This window comes from Myxine glutinosa, chromosome 14 (genome assembly GCF_964187855.1).
Source record: "Myxine glutinosa chromosome 14, kmMyxGlut1.1, whole genome shotgun sequence".
In the NCBI taxonomy this organism is placed as follows: domain Eukaryota; kingdom Metazoa; phylum Chordata; class Myxini; order Myxiniformes; family Myxinidae; genus Myxine; species Myxine glutinosa.
In genome coordinates, this window is record NC_136274.1 from 33,168,362 (window position 1) to 33,187,587 (window position 19,226).

At 45.9% G+C, this 19,226-nt stretch overlaps 1 protein-coding gene across 7 annotated transcripts in view; it reads left to right on the plus strand.

Moving 5' to 3' along the window:
• Nucleotides 1–996: 996 nt before the first annotated feature.
• The window catches only part of HMGXB3 (HMG-box containing 3), a 121,324-nt gene continuing 103,094 nt past the window's right edge, over nt 997–19,226 (plus strand). The window contains exons 1-6 of one of the 7 annotated variants that reach the window (XM_078768107.1): nt 997–1,156; nt 17,086–17,252; nt 17,516–17,690; nt 17,920–18,067; nt 18,221–18,431; nt 18,556–18,736. In XM_078768107.1, coding sequence (XP_078624233.1) covers nt 1,148–1,156; nt 17,086–17,252; nt 17,516–17,690; nt 17,920–18,067; nt 18,221–18,431; nt 18,556–18,736 — 891 coding nt within the window. In that variant the 5' untranslated portion in view covers nt 997–1,147. Of the gene's footprint in view, nt 1,157–1,303; nt 1,597–17,085; nt 17,253–17,515; nt 17,691–17,919; nt 18,068–18,217; nt 18,432–18,555; nt 18,737–19,226 lie in introns of those variants that run through there. The other 6 variants (XM_068135503.2, XM_078768108.1, XR_010986955.2 and 3 more) reach the window with 6 other exon arrangements.

A 19,226-nucleotide genomic window follows, 5' to 3' on the forward strand; every position in this document is an offset into this window, starting at 1 on the left:
AAAGGTCGTGATTCGTTATTTGGGGTGACGTCATTTTAAATCATTTGCAGAAGTAGTGGCTAGAACACGCCCATATAATTACCATATTTGGTAGGTCCACGATCGTGGCGGGTAGGGTAGACAGACTTCGAGTCCTAGACGTATCGACAATGATCATGGATGCTTATCTTTATGTTCCTCCACAACATTTTGTTCCGGCACATAATATAAAGCACTCATTTATACATGTTGGTTTATTGATGACTAGCAGAAGTACCCGGCATTGCCGGCGGGGGAGGGGTGGGGAGGGGGAAGGGGAGGGGGAGGGGGGGAGGGGGAAGGGGAGGGGGAGGGGGGAAAGGGGAGGGGGAGGGGAAGGGGGGAGGGGGGAGGGGGAGGTGGAAGGGGGAAAGGGGGGAGGGGGGAGGGGGGAGGGGAAGGGGAGGGGGAGGGGAGGGAAGGGGAGGGGGAGGGGGGGGAGGGGAAGGGGAAGGGGGAGGGGGGAGGGGAAGGGGAGGGGGAGGGGGGGAGGGGAAGGGGAGGGGGAAGGGGAGGGGAGGGGAGGGGCGGGGGAGCGAGCCCCTTGGTAAAGCGAGCGATTTTTTTTTTTCATAGCGTCATAGCGTCATAGCGTTTCATAGCGTCATAGCGTTCATAGCGTTTCATAGCGTCATAGCGATTTTTTTTTCATAGCGTCATAGCGTTCATAGCGTCATAGCGTTTCATAGCGTCATAGCGTTCATAGCGTTTCATAGCGTCATAGCGATTTTTTTTTATTGCCTCATTGCATTGAATTTTATTGCATTGCATTTGCATTATTGCATTTTTAATGATTGCTTCATTTATGCGAGCACGAATGCTTTAACTGCACATGTACACAGAAATATTATTATAATTATATATCTCGGTAAATAGAATAGCTCATGACGTTCAACGAAAACCTCATGCAAATGCACCAATCGGGGACCGGAATCGCCACCGACTAATAACAAGGCTACCGATTGGTCGATTGTGTTGGCCGAGTGCAGCATCATCGTTCCACATTGGTGCACTACTTCCTCCCGTCTCTCGCCTTGTCCGGTATCCAGTCTCGCCATTTTGGACTCAGGATCGCCTCGCAGATTCAAACGAAGTTTGGAGTTCGGATGGAAGCGCTTTTATCCTGATTATGGCTCAGGTAGGAGTGTTAACGTGACCGATTGAGGGTCTAATGGCTCACTGGTGCCCAAGGCTGAGTAACGCGGACGCCCATTGGCCGCGTGACGTCACTTCGTACACTTATTTTTTTATTGTGCGTATCTGTGGTGTTTTTTTTTCTCACGTTGCCATTGGAATGTTAAAACGGCGCACGGAATGCTTGCGTTCATCATCAATGCGTCATCGTTTATGGAACGTCTGTGGTGGCGAAGCAGTTCCTGGGCAAGGGTTACGTTGGGTAGTTTGCCATTGCATTTGCAGCTATCGTTCACGCAGGATGCCGGTGATGACTCGCTCGCTCTTCACGAAAGGCATTGTGGGATATTTAGCATCCACCAATGAGCAGTGCTGACACACGGTGACTCGTCCCGTATGAGAAGCACCAGGACGGCAGTTTATACTTGTACAGTTACAGCTCAGGTGGGATTCTAACCCAGGATACAATAGCAAATGTCACTGCGTTATTTAATAAAGAATTGGGGAACTATAGACCTGCAGGCTTAGTTGTGGGGAAGGTGTTGGACATCTTAATTGGGGACCAGATGAGGAACTGATTAAATAAATACAAACAAATTAAAGACAGTCAGTATGGGTTTACCAAAGGTCGGTCTTGTCTCAGAAATCGTTTTTAGAGTTCTATGAAGTTATCATAGCCTGGTGTTGGCTTAGCGGTTAGGGTGCCGGCTTGGGATCCTCGGATCCTGGGTTCGAATCCCGGTCGATCGCTAAATTAACACCAGGGGGGTTGACTCAGCCTGTCATCCTTCCGAGGTCGGCAAATTGAGTACCAGCTTGCTGGGATGAATGATCCCGGTGTGTACCCCGGTTTAGAATAGGTACACCGTATCCCTGCGCATCGTAAGAGCGTGACCAAGGGTTGGCGTCAGGAAGGGCATCCGGCCATAAAAACATTGCCTCAAACAGGGAACCATGATTGTCATGGGGCCCGCAAGGCTAACCCCCGCTCTAGCGGGGAAAATGGCCTTAAAACGATCATTCATTCATTCATTCATTCATTCATTCATATGAAGCAGTTTCTGAATGGTTGGATGAGGGAATTACAGTTGACATCGTATATCTAGACGTTAAGAAGGCATTTAAATAGGTTACCACATAGGTGGTTGTTAGCCAAGGTAAGGGCTTGTGGAGTGGCTGGTCAGGTAGCTACCTGGATTGGAAACCGGATTAGTGATAGGAAGGAAATAGTGGCTGTGAGTGGGAGGATGTCTAGCTGGGAGGATGTAAGTAGTGGGGTACATCAGGGGTCAGCGCTAGGACCTTTATTATTATTAATAATTTACATCAACGATTTGGAATGTGCGGTTAAGAGTAGGCTTTCCAAATTTGGAGATGACACAAAGCTTGGAGGGAAGGTAGATAATAAAGAGGGAAGTGATCAGATTCAGGAAAGTATTGATACTTGCACTGATTGGGCAAATGTTTGGTAGATGCAGTTTGACCTGAACAAGTGAAAGGGGCTGGGGATGGGTAAGAATGATGAAAATGGGGATTACATGATGCAAGGGGTGATCTTGGAGCATCTAACATGGGAGAATCTGGGGGTGGTAATAGATACGGGGGGAAAGCAGACAGCACAATGCCAGGTAAAGCTAAAGGGGTTTTCGGTTGTATTCGTAGGGGATAAATTAGGAATAAATAAGTAGTTTTAACGCTATACACAGATTTAGTGAGGGCCTCATCTGGAACATCGTGTTCAGTTTTGGTTCACCGCATCCGAGGAAGGACACACTTGCCACAGAGGGTACAGTGTCGAGCTACTGGATTGATTCCGGTGTTAGAATGGATGAAATAAACAGACCATTCGGTGAAAGTATGCCATCTGCCATGGGAAGGAAAGATAACGATGTTTTGGGAATTTATCCTTCATTGGAGAAGAAGAAGAAGAACCACCTTTAGAGACAATTTTTCCCCACAGAGCAGGAGTTGGCCTTTTTTGGGCACCGTGATCCCCTTTTTGAAGCAATGTTTTATGGCCGGATGCCCTTCCTGCCACCAACCCTGTCGCCTCTTGCGACACACAGGAAATTACCAGTGAACTGGTACTCGATTTGCCGACCTCAGAAGGATGGCAGGCTGAGTCAACCCCCCTGGCGTTAATTCAGTGATCCACTGGGATTCGAACCCAGGATCCTAGGATCCCAACCCGGCACCCTAACCGCTAAGCCAACACCAGGCTCTTATCCTTCATTGGAGCAAAAGAGCAATTTTTTTTCTCCATTTTGCACACGCCGCAGATTAAATGCTTCGCTGGGAAACTATGCCAACATCGTTGTTCATGATCCAATATCGACATTAGGCCAATGTGCTCACCACATCTGACCATGATGTTATGCCGGTAACTCTCAGGAGAGAATGGACTTCAGGCTGAGAGCGAACAGTTCATGGGAATGGAGATTTGTCCATCATATGTATGTTCTTATGTTCCAGTTCAATCTTCCCTTTGACTGAAGGCTAATCGCAAAATTAAGGATTCCATCTCTCCGATCTCCCTTTTGGTTTGAAATGATACTTCATAGGTAGTGCACCTTAAAATGAGCCTTACTGATATCCGATTATAGTTCAGCTCAGGAGCAAGGTAGTAAAATAAACCGATTAGAGTTGTAGACAGCGCTGGAGTCAAAGAACGTACGTCCGTGCACAAAAGAGCTTACCACTGTCTACAGACGTGCAAAAGCAAAGTGTGAATCGAGTGTACAATCTGAAACTGGGAGTTAACAGCATTGTATCAGAAAAAATAAAATAAAACGATTACCTGGTTCCTTTTGAGTTGAAACTTTGGAGAAGTATTTGGGTATTTTATTTATTTTATTTCAGGTTCTTCTTCAATAACAGGTTTTGTTTTCGCTTTTGGTTCAAGGGTCACATGAGTGATTATAGAAGTTTAATAAATCTCACGAGATCTCTCCTCTGTAGACAGTGGTAAGCTCTTATGTGCACGGACGTACGTTCTTTGGCTCCAGCGCTGTCTACAACTCTAATCGGTTAATTTTATTACCTTGCTCCTGAGCTGAACTATAATCGGATATCAGTAAAGTTCATTTTAAGGTGCACGACCTATGAAGTATCATTTCAAACCAAAAGGGAGATCGGAGAGATGGAATCCTCAATTTTGCGATTAGCCTTCAGTCAAAGGGAAGATTGAACTGGAGCATAAGAACATACTGTTGTGGATCTGCCGCCGGCCTTCTCCCCTTATCAAGGGGGGATTAGTTCCCTTGTCTTGACTGACCTGGCGCGACCCGAGACCTATCACGTCCCTTCCGGACAGTGCCAAATAGGGTTTCAGGACCAAATTTGCTGTTACCTAAATGCTAGCGCTGCCCTGAAACGAGGAGATAAGCCTCGCACGAACCACGTGTGTTGTTGATACACCGAGCGGTTTGCGTACACGTGATTCGCGCTATTATTAATTACTAGACCCCGATTCAAGCGGTTCGATTCGTACCACGCTTAGTCAATGGCGAAATCACAAAGACGATCGAATTGGAAAGAAAGGAAGAACAAATGGTTTAATTACTATCACACGCATGTACACTGTACAGTACAGGATGAAGAGACACAGAGCAGCTTATACAGTCTTATTCTTAATACCCAGGACAAACGGGCCCGTCTCACACACACTCACACGGGGATTGCTGATTGGCAGGTTGATGTTCACCAGCGCCTCCAGGGATGGCTCACGTGCAGCTCTCTCGGTCCCCGGCACGTCCCTTGGAGATGGATATAGGTGAAAGCAGGAGCTCGCTGCATGTTGTCTGAACGGAGCGGGTTATCACGGGGCGAATGGTAGGGCGCGGACTTTGGTGCGGCTGGCGGTTATTCATTTGCGGCTATGGCCGCGCTTACTCGCTTGGCTGGAAAATGTACTATATGCGTCACCGGCGCGTCTGGCCGCGCCCGCGTACTTGTACGGTTCAACGCCTCTTCTTCTCTCTCTCTGCGCAAGTCCTCAAACAACGCGCCTATCCTCTGCAAGTCCTTTCGCCACTGGTACAAGTCCTTTCGAGGGCTTTGCGCAGCGGGTTACATAGGCACGCCCCACGAACCTTCTGGAACTCACCAGACGCACTTTACCACGCCCTCTCACGCCATGCCGCTAGAGCTCTGATTGGCTGGTGGCTCTTACCGTCATTGCCTCTGCTGCTCCCGACCTCAACGCCGCCCCCACCTTTTTAGGCCTACCTCGTGTTAGCTTGACTAGGGGACAGCCAAATGGGGCGCGGGATGGATTATGCCCATAGAGGTAGAATTGGAGGTGGGAGCAAAATGAATGGGGCCTACTCTCCTGTCTTTACACAACGCAGGTACTAAGAGGGGAAATGGCCTATTCTTACACATACTAAGACATAACTATACTACAAATGGGCCTATATGTTGCTCGTGTGACTAACTATGGGGGGCAAACCGTTAACCTTTAATGCCTTCAATGTGCCAATCTCAAAACCGCAGCAATACATATGATGGACAAATCTCTATTCCCAGGAACTGTTCGCTCTCAGCCTGATGTCCATTCTCTCCTGCGAGTTACCGGTATAACATCATGGTCAGATGTGGTGAGCACATTGGCCTGGGATCTCGCGAGATCTTTGTCGGCGAGGTCACGTTTTTTCGAAGCTGTCCACGCTCTCACGCTTTCGAAGTTAAGTAATTGTTCACAATTGTGTTTTTGTCGAAACGGTATTTATCTTTCGGTGTGTGTACCTATAGTGAGTGTGTCCTTAGGAAGATTCTCGGTGTTAATTTTTCATACCTGTATAAAAAATCGTCGGTTAATTGGTGTCACGCCTTTTGAGGCCTTGCAGGCTACCGTGTCCTACCTTGAGGCTTTGTTTTTCTCTCAGCGGTCCGTCGATTGTGCTCCAACTACTTTCGTTCTCTGTTTTTCCCAGTCTTTTCACCCCATACGTCCTTGTTTAAAATCTCAACTCCAAAAAAATAATAAAAAAATCCTTCTTTATTCTTATTCGTTGTTCTTATTCGTTTATTCGTTGTTCTTATTCGTTCGTTCGTTCTTCGATCACGTGTTTCACCTCCATTTCCCCAGATAATTTTCACTGTTAAATTTAAAAATGTTTTTAAAACTTTCCCCTGAAGTACTATATTCTGTCGTATATTATAACACCTTTTTCTTCTTCTTCTTTAAAAGGGTGTTTTCGACTTGCTCACCGAATCTATTCATTCCAAAAAAAAATTCCAACTCTTACAGTTCCTCTTTCCTCTTACAGTTCCTAACCCTAACCCTAACCCTAACCCTAACCCTAACCCTAACAGATTTTTTATTTTTTATTTATTTATTTATACAGTTCCTCTTTCCTACATTCCCTAAACTCACCTGCACGCCATCCCCCCTCCAGCGTCCTCAAACGTATTTTTGACTCGAAGGTCACAAGACACTCATTTTGCAATAAATGTTCGCTTCCCATTAATCGCACACTTTCTAAAATCCAATCTCACCCCTCCCCTACTAATCTTCCCCATCACCCCTCCCCTCCAAAACTTCCCCATCACACCTCCCCTCCAAATCTCCTCCCTTGCCCCTCCCCTCCAAATCTTCCCCATCACCCATCGCTTTCAAATCTTCCCCCTTGCCCCTCCCCTCCAAATCTTCCCCATCACCCATCCCTTTCAAATCTTCCCCCTTGCCCCTCCCCTCCAAATCCTCCCCATCACCCATCCCTTTCAAATCTCCCCCCTTGCCCCTTCCCTCCTAAACTCCCCCCACACCCCTCCCCTCCTAGACTCCCCCTCACCCCTCCCCTCCGAGACTCCCCCTCACCCCTCCCTTCCTAGACTCCCCCCTCAACCCTCCCCCCCAAATCTCCCCCATTTCCCATCCCTTTCAAATCCCCCCCCCCCCTTGTCCCTTCCCTCCTAAACTCCCCCCTCGGCCCTCCCCTTCAAGTCTCCCCACCCTCATTTCTTCTTCATTTCCCCCCCTCTCACCCCTCCTCCTCAAAGCGTCCTCCCTGCTTCTTCCCCCTTCCAACTCTCACCTCCATCTCCCACAACGTTCTGTCTCGCTCTTCCCCCTCCTCAAATAACACCCCACTGTGCCTCACCCAATCACCATAAAACCTTTTGTCCGCCCCATCCGTCCCTTTCTCCGAGCTATTCTGAAATCTCTGACACACCTTCAACAACTCTCCCTACCTCTTCCTCCTCTTCCACATCTTACCCTACCCCTCCCCCCCTGTACTGTATCCGATGTTCCCCCATCCTCTTCATTAATGGTATGGACCTCATACATCTGGGGCCTTCGCTCCAACTTGACTGATCTCTCCATACAGGTTGCTTCGGACAAACCAGACGTGATCTGCTTAACAGAAACTTTCCTCCTTCATGATGTCTCTGATTCCTTAGTATCTCTCCCGGGTTACTCCCTCCTCCGGTATGATAGACCTGAGCCTCGTCCTGGAGGTGGGGTTGCTGTCTTTATCAAAAACTCTCTTCCTCACTCGCCCTGCACTGCCCTCTCTCCACCTCACCCCCAGGAATACCTCTGGTTACGGCTTCCCCTTCGCTCCCACCTTTTGTTCATATGTGTGTTGTACCGTCCACCAAACAGTGATGACTCCATCTACATCTAGCTGTCCAATAATATGGACCAACCTCTATCTACTCATCCCAACTCTCTCTTCCTCATATGTGGTGATTTCAATTGTCACCATGCCAATTGGCTGGGTGTGGGTATCTCTCTCACCAGCCATGGCTCCTCAGAAAAGGACTTCTGCGACTCACTGGGACTGACACAATCTGTCAATTTCCCGACCCTGATCTCAGTCAACGGAGCATCTTCTCTTCTGGACTTGGTTATGACTAACTTCCCTGAAAATGTCTGCTGCTCTTATTCTGCTCCAATTGGCTCATCTGATCATGTGCTTGTTAAAGTGGACATCTCTCTGACCATTCTCAGAGAGCCTCCTCAGCGTCGACGAGTTTGGCATTTCACTCAGGTCACCTGTCACGGTCTTCAAGCAGCCATCAATCATCTGGACTGGTCTCTCATCTCGACTGCCTCTGACATCAACTCATCCTGGGAATTCTTCCAAAGTAAATTGCTCTCTCTCTCTCTCATGCACAGATTTATCCCATCTCGTCTTCAGTTGTCATACCCTTCCTCCCGTCCATGGTACACGGAATCTTGTGGTGAGGCTGTTGCCCATAAACAACTTGCCTTCGTCTCCTGGAAAGCAAATCCAACGGAAGGAAATCTCATTTCCTTTCACAAAGCCCGAAACAAGTGTGTGTCCACCCTCAGGAGAGCCAGGAAACAATATCTCTCCGTTCTCAAGACAGAACTCTCTTATCTGTCTCCCTCTTCCAAATCCTGGTGGCGTCTGGTCAAATCTGTTTCTGGTGTTTGTTCCCCCTCCATCCCCTCCCTCACCTCAAACGGCCACACGGCTGACTCCGCGCGTGAAAAAGCTGAATGCCTCAACTCTGTGTTTGCCTCTAAATCTTGTGTCCCAAACCCATCCCTCTCTGTACCTACCGTACCCAGTCGTACCCAGCTGCTCCTGGACTCTGTGTCCTTTCCTACTGACGAGGTGGAAAAGTTTCTGTCAACCCTCGACTCTGATTCTGCAACTGGACCTGACGGCATCAGCCCACGGGTCCTAAAATCCTGTTCTTCCGCTCTTTCACTCCCTCTCTCTGTTCTCTTCACCCTCTCTTTTGCTCAAGGTCATCTGCCATCTGCTTGGAAATCGGCCAACATCACCGCTTTGCACAAAAAAGGTGCAAAAACAGATCCCAGCAACTACAGACCAATCAGCCTTCTCCCAATTATCAGCAAAGTCATGGAATCCATCATTGCTTCAGATATGAAATCTTTCCTCTTCTCCAATGGCTTGATCTCTGATCATCAATTTGGTTTCAGACCAGGTCACTCTACTCTGGACATGCTGCTTCTGCTGTCTCAACAATGGATGGAGGTCCTCAATGCCAAACAGGAAATTAGAGCTGTCTCCCTTGACATATCACGTGCCTTCGATACGGTCTGGCACCCCGCTCTGCTCACCAAACTCTCCTCCTTTGGTATCCATGGAAATATCCACGCATGGCTGGCAGACTTCCTCTCTAGTCGCAGTCAACGTGTGGCTCTGAATGGGTTTCTCTCATCTCCTCTTCCTGTTCAGGTTGGAGTTCCCCAAGGCAGTGTTCTGGGCCCTGTGCTTTTTCTGGTCTTCATCAATGATCTCTCTGACTCTCTTGAAAATCCTCTCTATCTCTTTGCTGATGACTCCACTCTCTGCCGCTCCATTCCTCATCCCTCAGATCGGCATTCTGCAGCCTCCTCACTCTCTGTAGACCTGGACAAAATCACAGACTGTGCAAACAAGTGGAACATGTCTTTCAATCCTGACAAATCTCACACTCTTACGATGTCTCTCCGAAAAGACCGACTGGACAACCCTCCCATCCACTTTCTGAATAATCCTCTCCAAGAAGTTCTGTCATTCAAGCTTTTGGGTCTCACTGTCTGCTGTGATCTTTCCTGGGAAAACCACATTTCCAAGCTGGCCTCCAAAGCCAGTCACCGACTGGGCATCCTCCGTCGTGCGAAGTCCTTCCTTGGCACACCTGAGCTCCTCACCACATACAAGGCTTTCTTCCGCAGCTCAATGGAGTACTGCTCTCCCCTCTGGGCTGGTGCTCCTGCCTCACACCTAGCTCGTCTTCACGCTGTTGAAACCAAAGCGTTCAGAATCATTGGAATCTCTCCCGTGATGAAGCTATCTCCAAGGGCCTTTCACTTACTCACCGCAGGCAGGTTGGTGGTCTTTCCGTCTTCTACCGACTCCTCTCCGGCCTTGCTCCCCCAGCTCTCTCTGGACTCTGTCCCCCAAATATTCCTACAGGTCGCACAAGATCTGTCTGCAACCCTCTTCTGGTTAAACTGCCAAAATCAAGACTCTCTGCTCACCTTCACTCCTTCATTCCTCTTTTTGCCCTCCTCTGGAACAAGGAGATGTTGTGTTTGTGTGCTTCCCCTTCTCTCCCCATCTTGTCTACCGCTCCCTCTTTTTATATATTTTGTTTGTCTCTTTGATTTTATTTTTTTTGGGATAAATGTTATCTCTTTTACGAGCCTCGATTCTGCATACAAACAAAAAAAAAAAAGTCAATGGAACACATCCGTGGATTATGGATTACTCGGAGAGTACCCGCCCCACTGGCAATCATCTTCCAAACATGCAACACGTTCTTCTGACGCATACCTTAATTGTGGCAGTGTATAGGCAACTGGCAGCTGCCTAAATCGCTTCCGAAAATAAATACAAAAATCCCAGCTTACATGCTCACTGCTTACATTTTAAAACACATCACTGCACTGGAAAACATGGGGACAGGATTACTGTACTGTAAAGGGTGGATCTTGTAATACCCTCTCACACCTGGAGGTGGCGCTGGACGATACGATTTACATGGAGAATTGACATCCCTCCGCTTCCCCCTCTTCCTGGCCTCCTCAAGACTACCGGCAAGATAAAATAAAACACCTTGTACACTAATTGGGGTCATGTTGATGCAGTGTGGCAAGTCTGGATGTAATCGGCCCAGAACTAAAGGACGAGTGGCGTGACAAACTAACAAACAAACAAATGAAAAATCGGTCAGAGACCGAGGACTTGCCGGAATGTACTTTTTTATCGGCCATTTAGGACAAATATGGCGGCCGAACCACGTGACCGATGACGTCATCATTAACATATTTTATTCCCCATGGAGAGTTCTTTACAATGAGCCATGTCTCAATTTTTTCTATTCAGCACTTTCGGAGATATGGAGGCGCTAAGTTTTTCGGTTTTTCCAAGATGGCGGCCGACCACGTGACTGATGACGTCATCATTAACATAGTTTATTCCCCATGGCGAGTTCTTTACAATGAGCCATGTCTCAATTTTTGTCTGTTCAGCACTTTTGGAGATATAGTGGCGCAACGTTTTGCCGTTTTTCCAAGATGGCGCCCGAACCACGTGACTGATGACGTCATCATTTACATATTTTATTCCCCATGGAGAGTTCTTTACAATGAGCCATGTCTCAATTTTTTCTGTACAGTACTTTCGGAGATATAGAGGTGCAAAGTTTTTCGGTTTTTCCAAGATGGCGGCCGAACCACGTCACCGATGACGTCATCAATTGGGCACAGTCTATTCCAGGGCAAGACCAATATTTGTGCAAAGTTTGGCGATTCTACGTGCAACGGTGTAGACGCAGTGCTGCAAACAGACAGACAAACAGACAGACAGACAGACAGACAGACAAACAAATGAAAAATCGGTCAGAGACCGAGGACTTGCCGGAATTTACTTTTTTATCGGCCATTTAGGACAAATATGGCGGCTGAACCACCTGACCGATGACATCATCATTAACATATTTTATTCCCCACGGAGAGTTCTTTACAATGAGCCATGTCTCAATTTTTTCTGTTCAGCACTTTTGGAGATAGAGGTGCAACGTTTTTCGGATTTTCCAAGATGGCGGCCGAACCACGTGACCGATGACGACATCATTAACATATTTTATTCCCCCTGGAGAATTCTTTCCAATGAGCCATGTCTCAATTTTTTCTGTTCAGCACTTTTGGAGATAGAGGTGCAACGTTTTTCGGATTTTCCAAGATGGCGGCCGAACCACGTGACCGATGACGTCATCATTAACTTATTTTATTCCCCCTGGAGAGTTCTTTCCAATGAGCCATGTCTCAATTTTTTCTATTCAGCACTTTCGGAGATATGGAGGTGAATTTTTTTCCCGTTTTTCCAAGATGGCGGCCGCACCACGTGACCGATGACGTCATCATTAACATATTTTATTCCACATGGAGAGTTCTTGACAATGAGCCATGTCTCAATTTTTTCTATTCAGCACTTTCGGAGATATGGAGGTGCTAGGTTTTTCGGTTTTTCCAAGATGGCGGCCGACCACGCGACTGATGACGTCATCATTAACATATTTTATTCCCCATGGAGAGTTCTTTACAATGAGCCATGTCTCAATTTTTTCTGTTCAGCACTTTTGGAGATATAGTGGTGCAAAGTTTTGCCGTTTTTCCAAGATGGCGGCCGACCACGTGACATATGACGTCATCATTAACATATTTTATTCCCCATGGAGAGTTCTTTACAATGAGCCATGTCTCAATTTTTTCTGTTCAGCACTTTTGGAGATATAGTGGCGCAACGTTTTGCCGTTTTTCCAAGATGGCGACCGAACCACGTGACTGATGACGTCATCATTTACATATTTTATTCCCCATGGAGAGTTCTTTACAATGAGCCATGTCTCAATTTTTTCTGTTCAGTACTTTCGGAGATATAGAGGTGCAAGGTTTTTCAGTTTTTCCAAGATGGCGGCCGAACCACGTCACCGATGACGTCATCAATTGGGCACAGTCTATTCCAGGGCAAGACCAATATGTGTGCAAAGTTTGGCGATTCGCCGTGCAACGGTGTAGACGCAGTGCTGCAAACAGACAGACAGACAGACAGACAGACAGACAGACAGACAAACAGACAGACAAACGAACAGATCAACATACTTGCCGGAAAAATTTTTCCGGCAAGTAATGAAAAATCGGTCAGAGACCGAGGACTTGCCGGAATGTACTTTTTTATCGGCCATTTAGGACAAATATGGCGGCCGAACCACGTGACCGATGACGTCATCATTAACATATTTTATTCCCCATGGAGAGTTCTTTACAATGAGCCATGTCTCAATTTTTTTTCTATTCTGCACTTTTGGAGATATGGAGGTGCAAAGTTTTTCGGTTTTTCCAAGATGGCGGCCGAACCACGTGACCTATGACGTCATCATGTACATATTTTATTCCCCATGGAGAGTTCTTTACAATGAGCCATATCTCAATTTTTTCTATTCAGCACTTTTGGAGATATGGAGGTGCAAAGTTTTTCGGTTTTTCCAAGATGGCGGCCGAACCACGTGACATATGACGTCATCATTAACATATTTTATTCCCCATGGAGAGTTCTTTACAATGAGCCATGTCTCAATTTTTTCTGTTCAGCACTTTTGGAGATATAGTGGTGCAAAGTTTTGCCGTTTTCCAAGATGGTGGCCGACCACGTGACATATGACATCATCATTAACATATTTTGTTCCCCATGGAGATTTCTTTTCAATGAGCCATGTCTCAATTTTTTCTGTTCAGCACTTTTGGAAAGATAGTGGTGCAAAGTTTTGCCGTTTTTCCAAGATGGCGGCCGACCACGTGACTGATGACGTCATCATTAACATATTTTATTCCCCATGGAGAGTTCTTTACAATGAGCCATGTCTCAATTTTTTCTGTTCAGTACTTTTGGAGATATAGTGGCACAAATCTGTTCGGTTTTTCCAAGATGGCGGCCGAACCACGTGACTGATGACGTCATCATTAACATATTTTATTCCCCATGGAGAGTTCTTTACAATGAGCCATGTCTCAATTTTTTCTATTCAGCACTTTCGGAGATATGGAGGTGCGAGGTTTTTCGGTTTTTCCAAGATGGCGGCCGAACCACGTGACTGATGACATCATCATTAACATATTTCATTCCCCATGGAGAGTTCTTTACAATGGGCCATGTCTCAATTTTTTCTATTGAGCACTTTCGGAGATATGGAGGTGCAACGTTTTTCGGTTTTTCCAAGATGGCGGCCGACCACGTGACATATGACATCATCATTAACATATTTTATTCCCCATGGAGAGTTCTTTACAATGAGCCATGTCTCAATTTTTTCTGTTCAGCACTTTTGGAGCTTTTGTGGTAAAAAGTTTTGCCGTTTTTCCAAGATGGCGGCCGACCACGTGACTGATGACGTCATCATTAACATATTTTATTCCCCATGGAGAGTTCTTTACAATGAGCCATGTCTCAATTTTTTCTGTTCAGCACTTTTGGAGATATAGTGGTGCAAAGTTTTGCCGTTTTTCCAAGATGGCGGCCGACCACGTGACATATGACGTCATCATTAACATATTTTATTCCCCATGGAGAGTTCTTTACAATGAGCCATGTCTCAATTTTTTCTGTTCAGTACTTTCGGAGATATAGAGGTGCAAAGTTTTTCGGTTTTTCCAAGATGGCGGCCGAACCACGTCACCGATGACGTCATCAATTGGGCACAGTCTATTCCAGGGCAAGACCAATATGTGTGCAAAGTTTGGCGATTCTCCGTGCAACGGTGTAGACGCAGTGCTGCAAACAGACAGACAGACAGACAAACAGACAAACAGACAGACAAACAGACAAACAAGTAACGAACAGATCAACATACTTGCCGAAAATTTTTTTCCGGCAAGTAACAAACAGACAGATGAAAAATCGGTCAGAGACCGAGGACTTGCCGGAATGTACTTTTTTATCGGCCATTTAGGACAAATATGGCGGCTGAACCACCTGACCGATGACATCATCATTAACATATTTTATTCCCCCTGGAGAGTTCTTTCCAATGAGCCATGTCTCAATTTTTTCTGTTCAGCACTTTTGGAGATAGAGGTGCAACGTTTTTCGGATTTTCCAAGATGGCGGCCGAACCACGTGACCGATGACGTCATCATTAACATATTTTATTCCCCCTGGAGAGTTCTTTCCAATGAGCCATGTCTCAATTTTTTCTATTCAGCACTTTCGGAGATATGGAGGTGATTTTTTTTCCCGTTTTTCCAAGATGGCGGCCGCACCACGTGACCGATGACGTCATCATTAACATATTTTATTCCACATGGAGAGTTCTTGACAATGAGCCATGTCTCAATTTTTTCTATTCAGCACTTTCGGAGATATGGAGGTGCTAGGTTTTTCGGTTTTTCCAAGATGGCGGCCGACCACGCGACTGATGACGTCATCATTAACATATTTTATTCCCCATGGAGAGTTCTTTACAATGAGCCATGTCTCAATTTTTTCTGTTCAGCACTTTTGGAGATATAGTGGTGCAAAGTTTTGCCGTTTTTCCAAGATGGCGGCCGACCACGTGACATATGACGTCATCATTAACATATTTTATTCCCCATGGAGAGTTCTTTACAATGAGCCATGTCTCAATTTTTTCTGTTCAGCACTTTTGGAGATATAGTGGCGCAACGTTTTGCCGTTTTTCCAAGATGGCGACCGAACCACGTGACTGATGACGTCATCATTTACATATTTTATTCCCCATGGAGAGTTCTTTACAATGAGCCATGTCTCAATTTTTTCTGTTCAGTACTTTCGGAGATATAGAGGTGCAAATTTATTCGGTTTATCCAAGATGGCGGCCGAACCACGTCACTGATGACGTCATCATTGAGGCACAGTATATTAGAGGGCAAGACCATTATGTGTGCAAAGTTTGGCGATTCTCCGTGCAACGGTGTAGACGCAGTGCTGCAAACAGACAAACAGACAGACAAACAGACAGACAAACAGACAGACAGACAAATGAAAAATCGGTCAGAGACCGAGGACTTGCCGGAATGTACTTTTTTATCGGCCATTTAGAACAAATATGGCGGCCGAACTACGTGATAGATGACGTCATCATTAACATATTTTATTCCCCATGGAGAGTTCTTTACAATGAGCCATCTCTCAATTTTTTCCATTCTGCACTTTTGGAGATATAGTGGTGCAAAGTTTTCCCGTTTTTCCAAGATGGCGGCCGAACCACGTGACCAATGGCATCATCATTAACATATTTTATTCCCCATGGAGAGTTCTTTACAATGAGCCATGTCTCAATTTTTTCTGTTAGCACTTTTGGAGATATAGTGGTGCAAAATGTTTCGGTTTTTCCAAGATGGCGGCCGACCACGTGACATATGACGTCATCATTAACATATTTTATTGCCCATGGAGAGTTCTTTACAATGAGCCTTGTCTCAATTTTTTCTGTTCAGCACTTTTGGAGATATAGTGGTGCAAAGTTTTGCAGTTCTTCCAAGATGGCGGCCGACCACGTGACATATGACATCATCATTAACATATTTTATTCCCCATGGAGAGTTCTTTACAATGAGCCATGTCTCAATTTTTTCTATTCAGCACTTTCGGAGATATAGAGGTGCAAAGTTTTTCGGTTTTTCCAAGATGGCGGCCGAAACACGTGACCGATGACGTCATAAATTGGGCACAGTCTATTCCAGGGCAAGACGAATATGTGTGCAAAGTTTGGCGATTCTCCGTGCAACAGTGTAGACGCAGTGCTGCAAACAGACAGACAGACAAACAGACAAACGAACAGATCAACATACTTGCCGGAAAAAAATTTCCGGCAAGTAACAAACGAACAGATCAACATACTTGCCGGAAAATTTTTCCGGCAAGTAACGAACAGATCAACATACTTGCCGGAAAATTTTTCCGGCAAGTAACAATCACCTGTCCATGAATTATTGTAAGGATTATGAAACGTAGTTTTGAAATCTAAATAGATGGAGTGAATATTCTAAATCACTTTAACGGTATCGTTTGTAATAAAGATAGTTATAGTTGGTATTTAAGATACAAGAATATCATTGTATAATGATAAAGGTGGAGTGGAATATGGTGTTTGCGACATGTATAATGCTTTGAGCAAAATTTGTCACATGGTTTGGGGTGTATGTTGAACTTCTTTGAATGGAGAATGGTGTGGAGAAGAGCAGAAATTTCATGTTTTTATCACATCAGGAACAACCTGTCCAATAGCACTTTCAATCCTTCTTGCTTTGGCTTCTTCATGAGCCTCAACTTGTGTACATGTGTAGAAAAAAAGATTTCAGCCCATTGATGCCTAATTAGTGAGGCCTAACAAGGAATTGCACCTTCAAGCCAATGCAGATTGCACTAATCACCTCGTATTTATCATCCGTTGAGAATGAATTGAATGTTTTTTTAATCATAGATTGTCATGGAGACGGAGTTGGCAGCTGAAGAGGTGCCATTTGTTGTGGAGGAGGTGGAAGGTTGCTGCGTGTATTTGGAAGAAGAAGAAACGTCATCCAGGAAGGGGAGAAACAGGAAGCGAGGCAAAGATGAAACGGATGCATTGAAAAAACCAAAGAAACCACGGTATCTCCTCACTGCTATGTACGGTCCATCCGGTGGCCATCACATCTTGATCGCACTTACCTTGAACACATCTTGGTTGTACAACCCATTTAAGGATGACATGCACAGAGATGAGGTTAAGAATTAAGAGGAAGATGGGGAGTGGGGGAGGTTGGGGGGGGGTTGCAGTTGTATCGTGTCCAAGGACTCTTACTTGAATAACTGTGATATGACTGAAACATGGTCCGATTTTGTGATGCCATTCCTTAACCTGTGCATTGCAGTCCTGCATACCTACACTACTACCTGGACACACATGCGCAAGTTCAGGAGCTGCACCCTGAACTCTCACGTTCTGAAATCAACAAGAAGGTGAGCGAGGCATGGCGGCGCTTGCCGGTGAATGAACGCCGAGTCTACGTAGAAAGGACATCGAGGGAAAGGGCCCAGATTGACCCGGTTAGTATATGAACAAGGGAGTGCACGAGCTCCATTGACGTTGATGGACACTTGGTTTATTTGCTGAAGAAAAATGATGTTTGTAATTGGACTTGAAGCTTGAATGGTTGTGATGACTGGCATTGAAGGAGACTTTTGTTTCCATTTAGCCATTACATTTCATGTAATGGAATGAGGGTGCCTTTCGATGGAGGTTCTTGTCTCTCCTCTCTTGTTCTTCGTGGCACAGAAATACACTCGAGTACCCGAATCCTCACTGATCCCCTGCATGCCGGGTTTTCGGAGAATCTTACCGCGATCCGTACTAGTACAGCTCAAGGAGGCAAAGCCTGCAAAGGAACATCGGGACTTGCCTATAGCTTGGGCAAAGACTGCAGGTAAGCAAAGTCAGCTGGGTTTGCTTGGTGTTTATCTTGCACCATGTAACACGGTGGGCAAAAATGTCATTGCAAAGGTTTCCCGCCATTGTTGATCCTTAACCCAGTTGTCAGACAGGCAATGGTCTTGACAGCCTTTGTTGTTCCCAGCAGCTCCAGATCGTGGCGAGTCAGATGACATAACGCAGCATGCCGTACGTGGCCTGCTTGGCTGCGAGTGCCAAGATGCTAGTGTCAGTAATTTCGGAGATGAAAGTGTGAAATTGGACCTGGACTCAGAGTCTGGAATGAAGATGGAGATGGACATGTGTAGCGGCATCGTGTCGGCAAGCATTATTGTCGAGATGCCAGAAGAACGAACAGGGTGTGTGTTGCTTACCTCTTGACTTACCAACATCTCTCAAGACTTAAACACCCAATGTGTATTATGGCTTCATTTTAATACTGAATGTGCATTAGCTTCACACCGTTATTTTTGCCATTATCAGTGCAACAGAGCACGCTCCCTTGACATTGGCAACACCGGGCATTGAAGGCTTGATGCCAGTTTCCATGGAAACCTCTACATTAGAGCAGGCAGTTGCCATAGCAACAACCTCTGCAACAGCAAATATGACATCCAGTGAGAAACAGGAGAACTTTCTTGGACCAACGGTTATCTCAAATCAGGTAAAGTGTCTATTTATCTATTTATTAGCCCCATACCCGGAGGGGACTATAGGTTTGCTCTCCGTCTGTCTGCCCTTCCGTCCATCTATCTGTCCCACCTGTAGTTTTCTGCAATTTCTTCCATACCCTTTAACATATTCAACTGAAACCTGGCACATGGCTTCTTTTTTTTTCTTTTTTTTTTGTATACAAGATCGAGGCTCGTGAAAGAGCTAACATTAATCACACAAAAAGACAAACCGACACACAAAACACACAAAAAACACACACACACAAACACACAAAAAACAAGGGGAGCGGCAGACAAGATGGGGAGAGAGGGGGAAGGACACAAACACAACATTTGAGAGCAGGGACATCGGGAGGACTTGGGGGGAGGTGGGAGAGGAATAAAACATATGAACACTGCAAGGACTCTGGGGTGAATTACCGGGGGTAGAAAAGATCAAGGTTTTCGATGGGGGAAGATAAGAGATGGTGGTGAACAGCT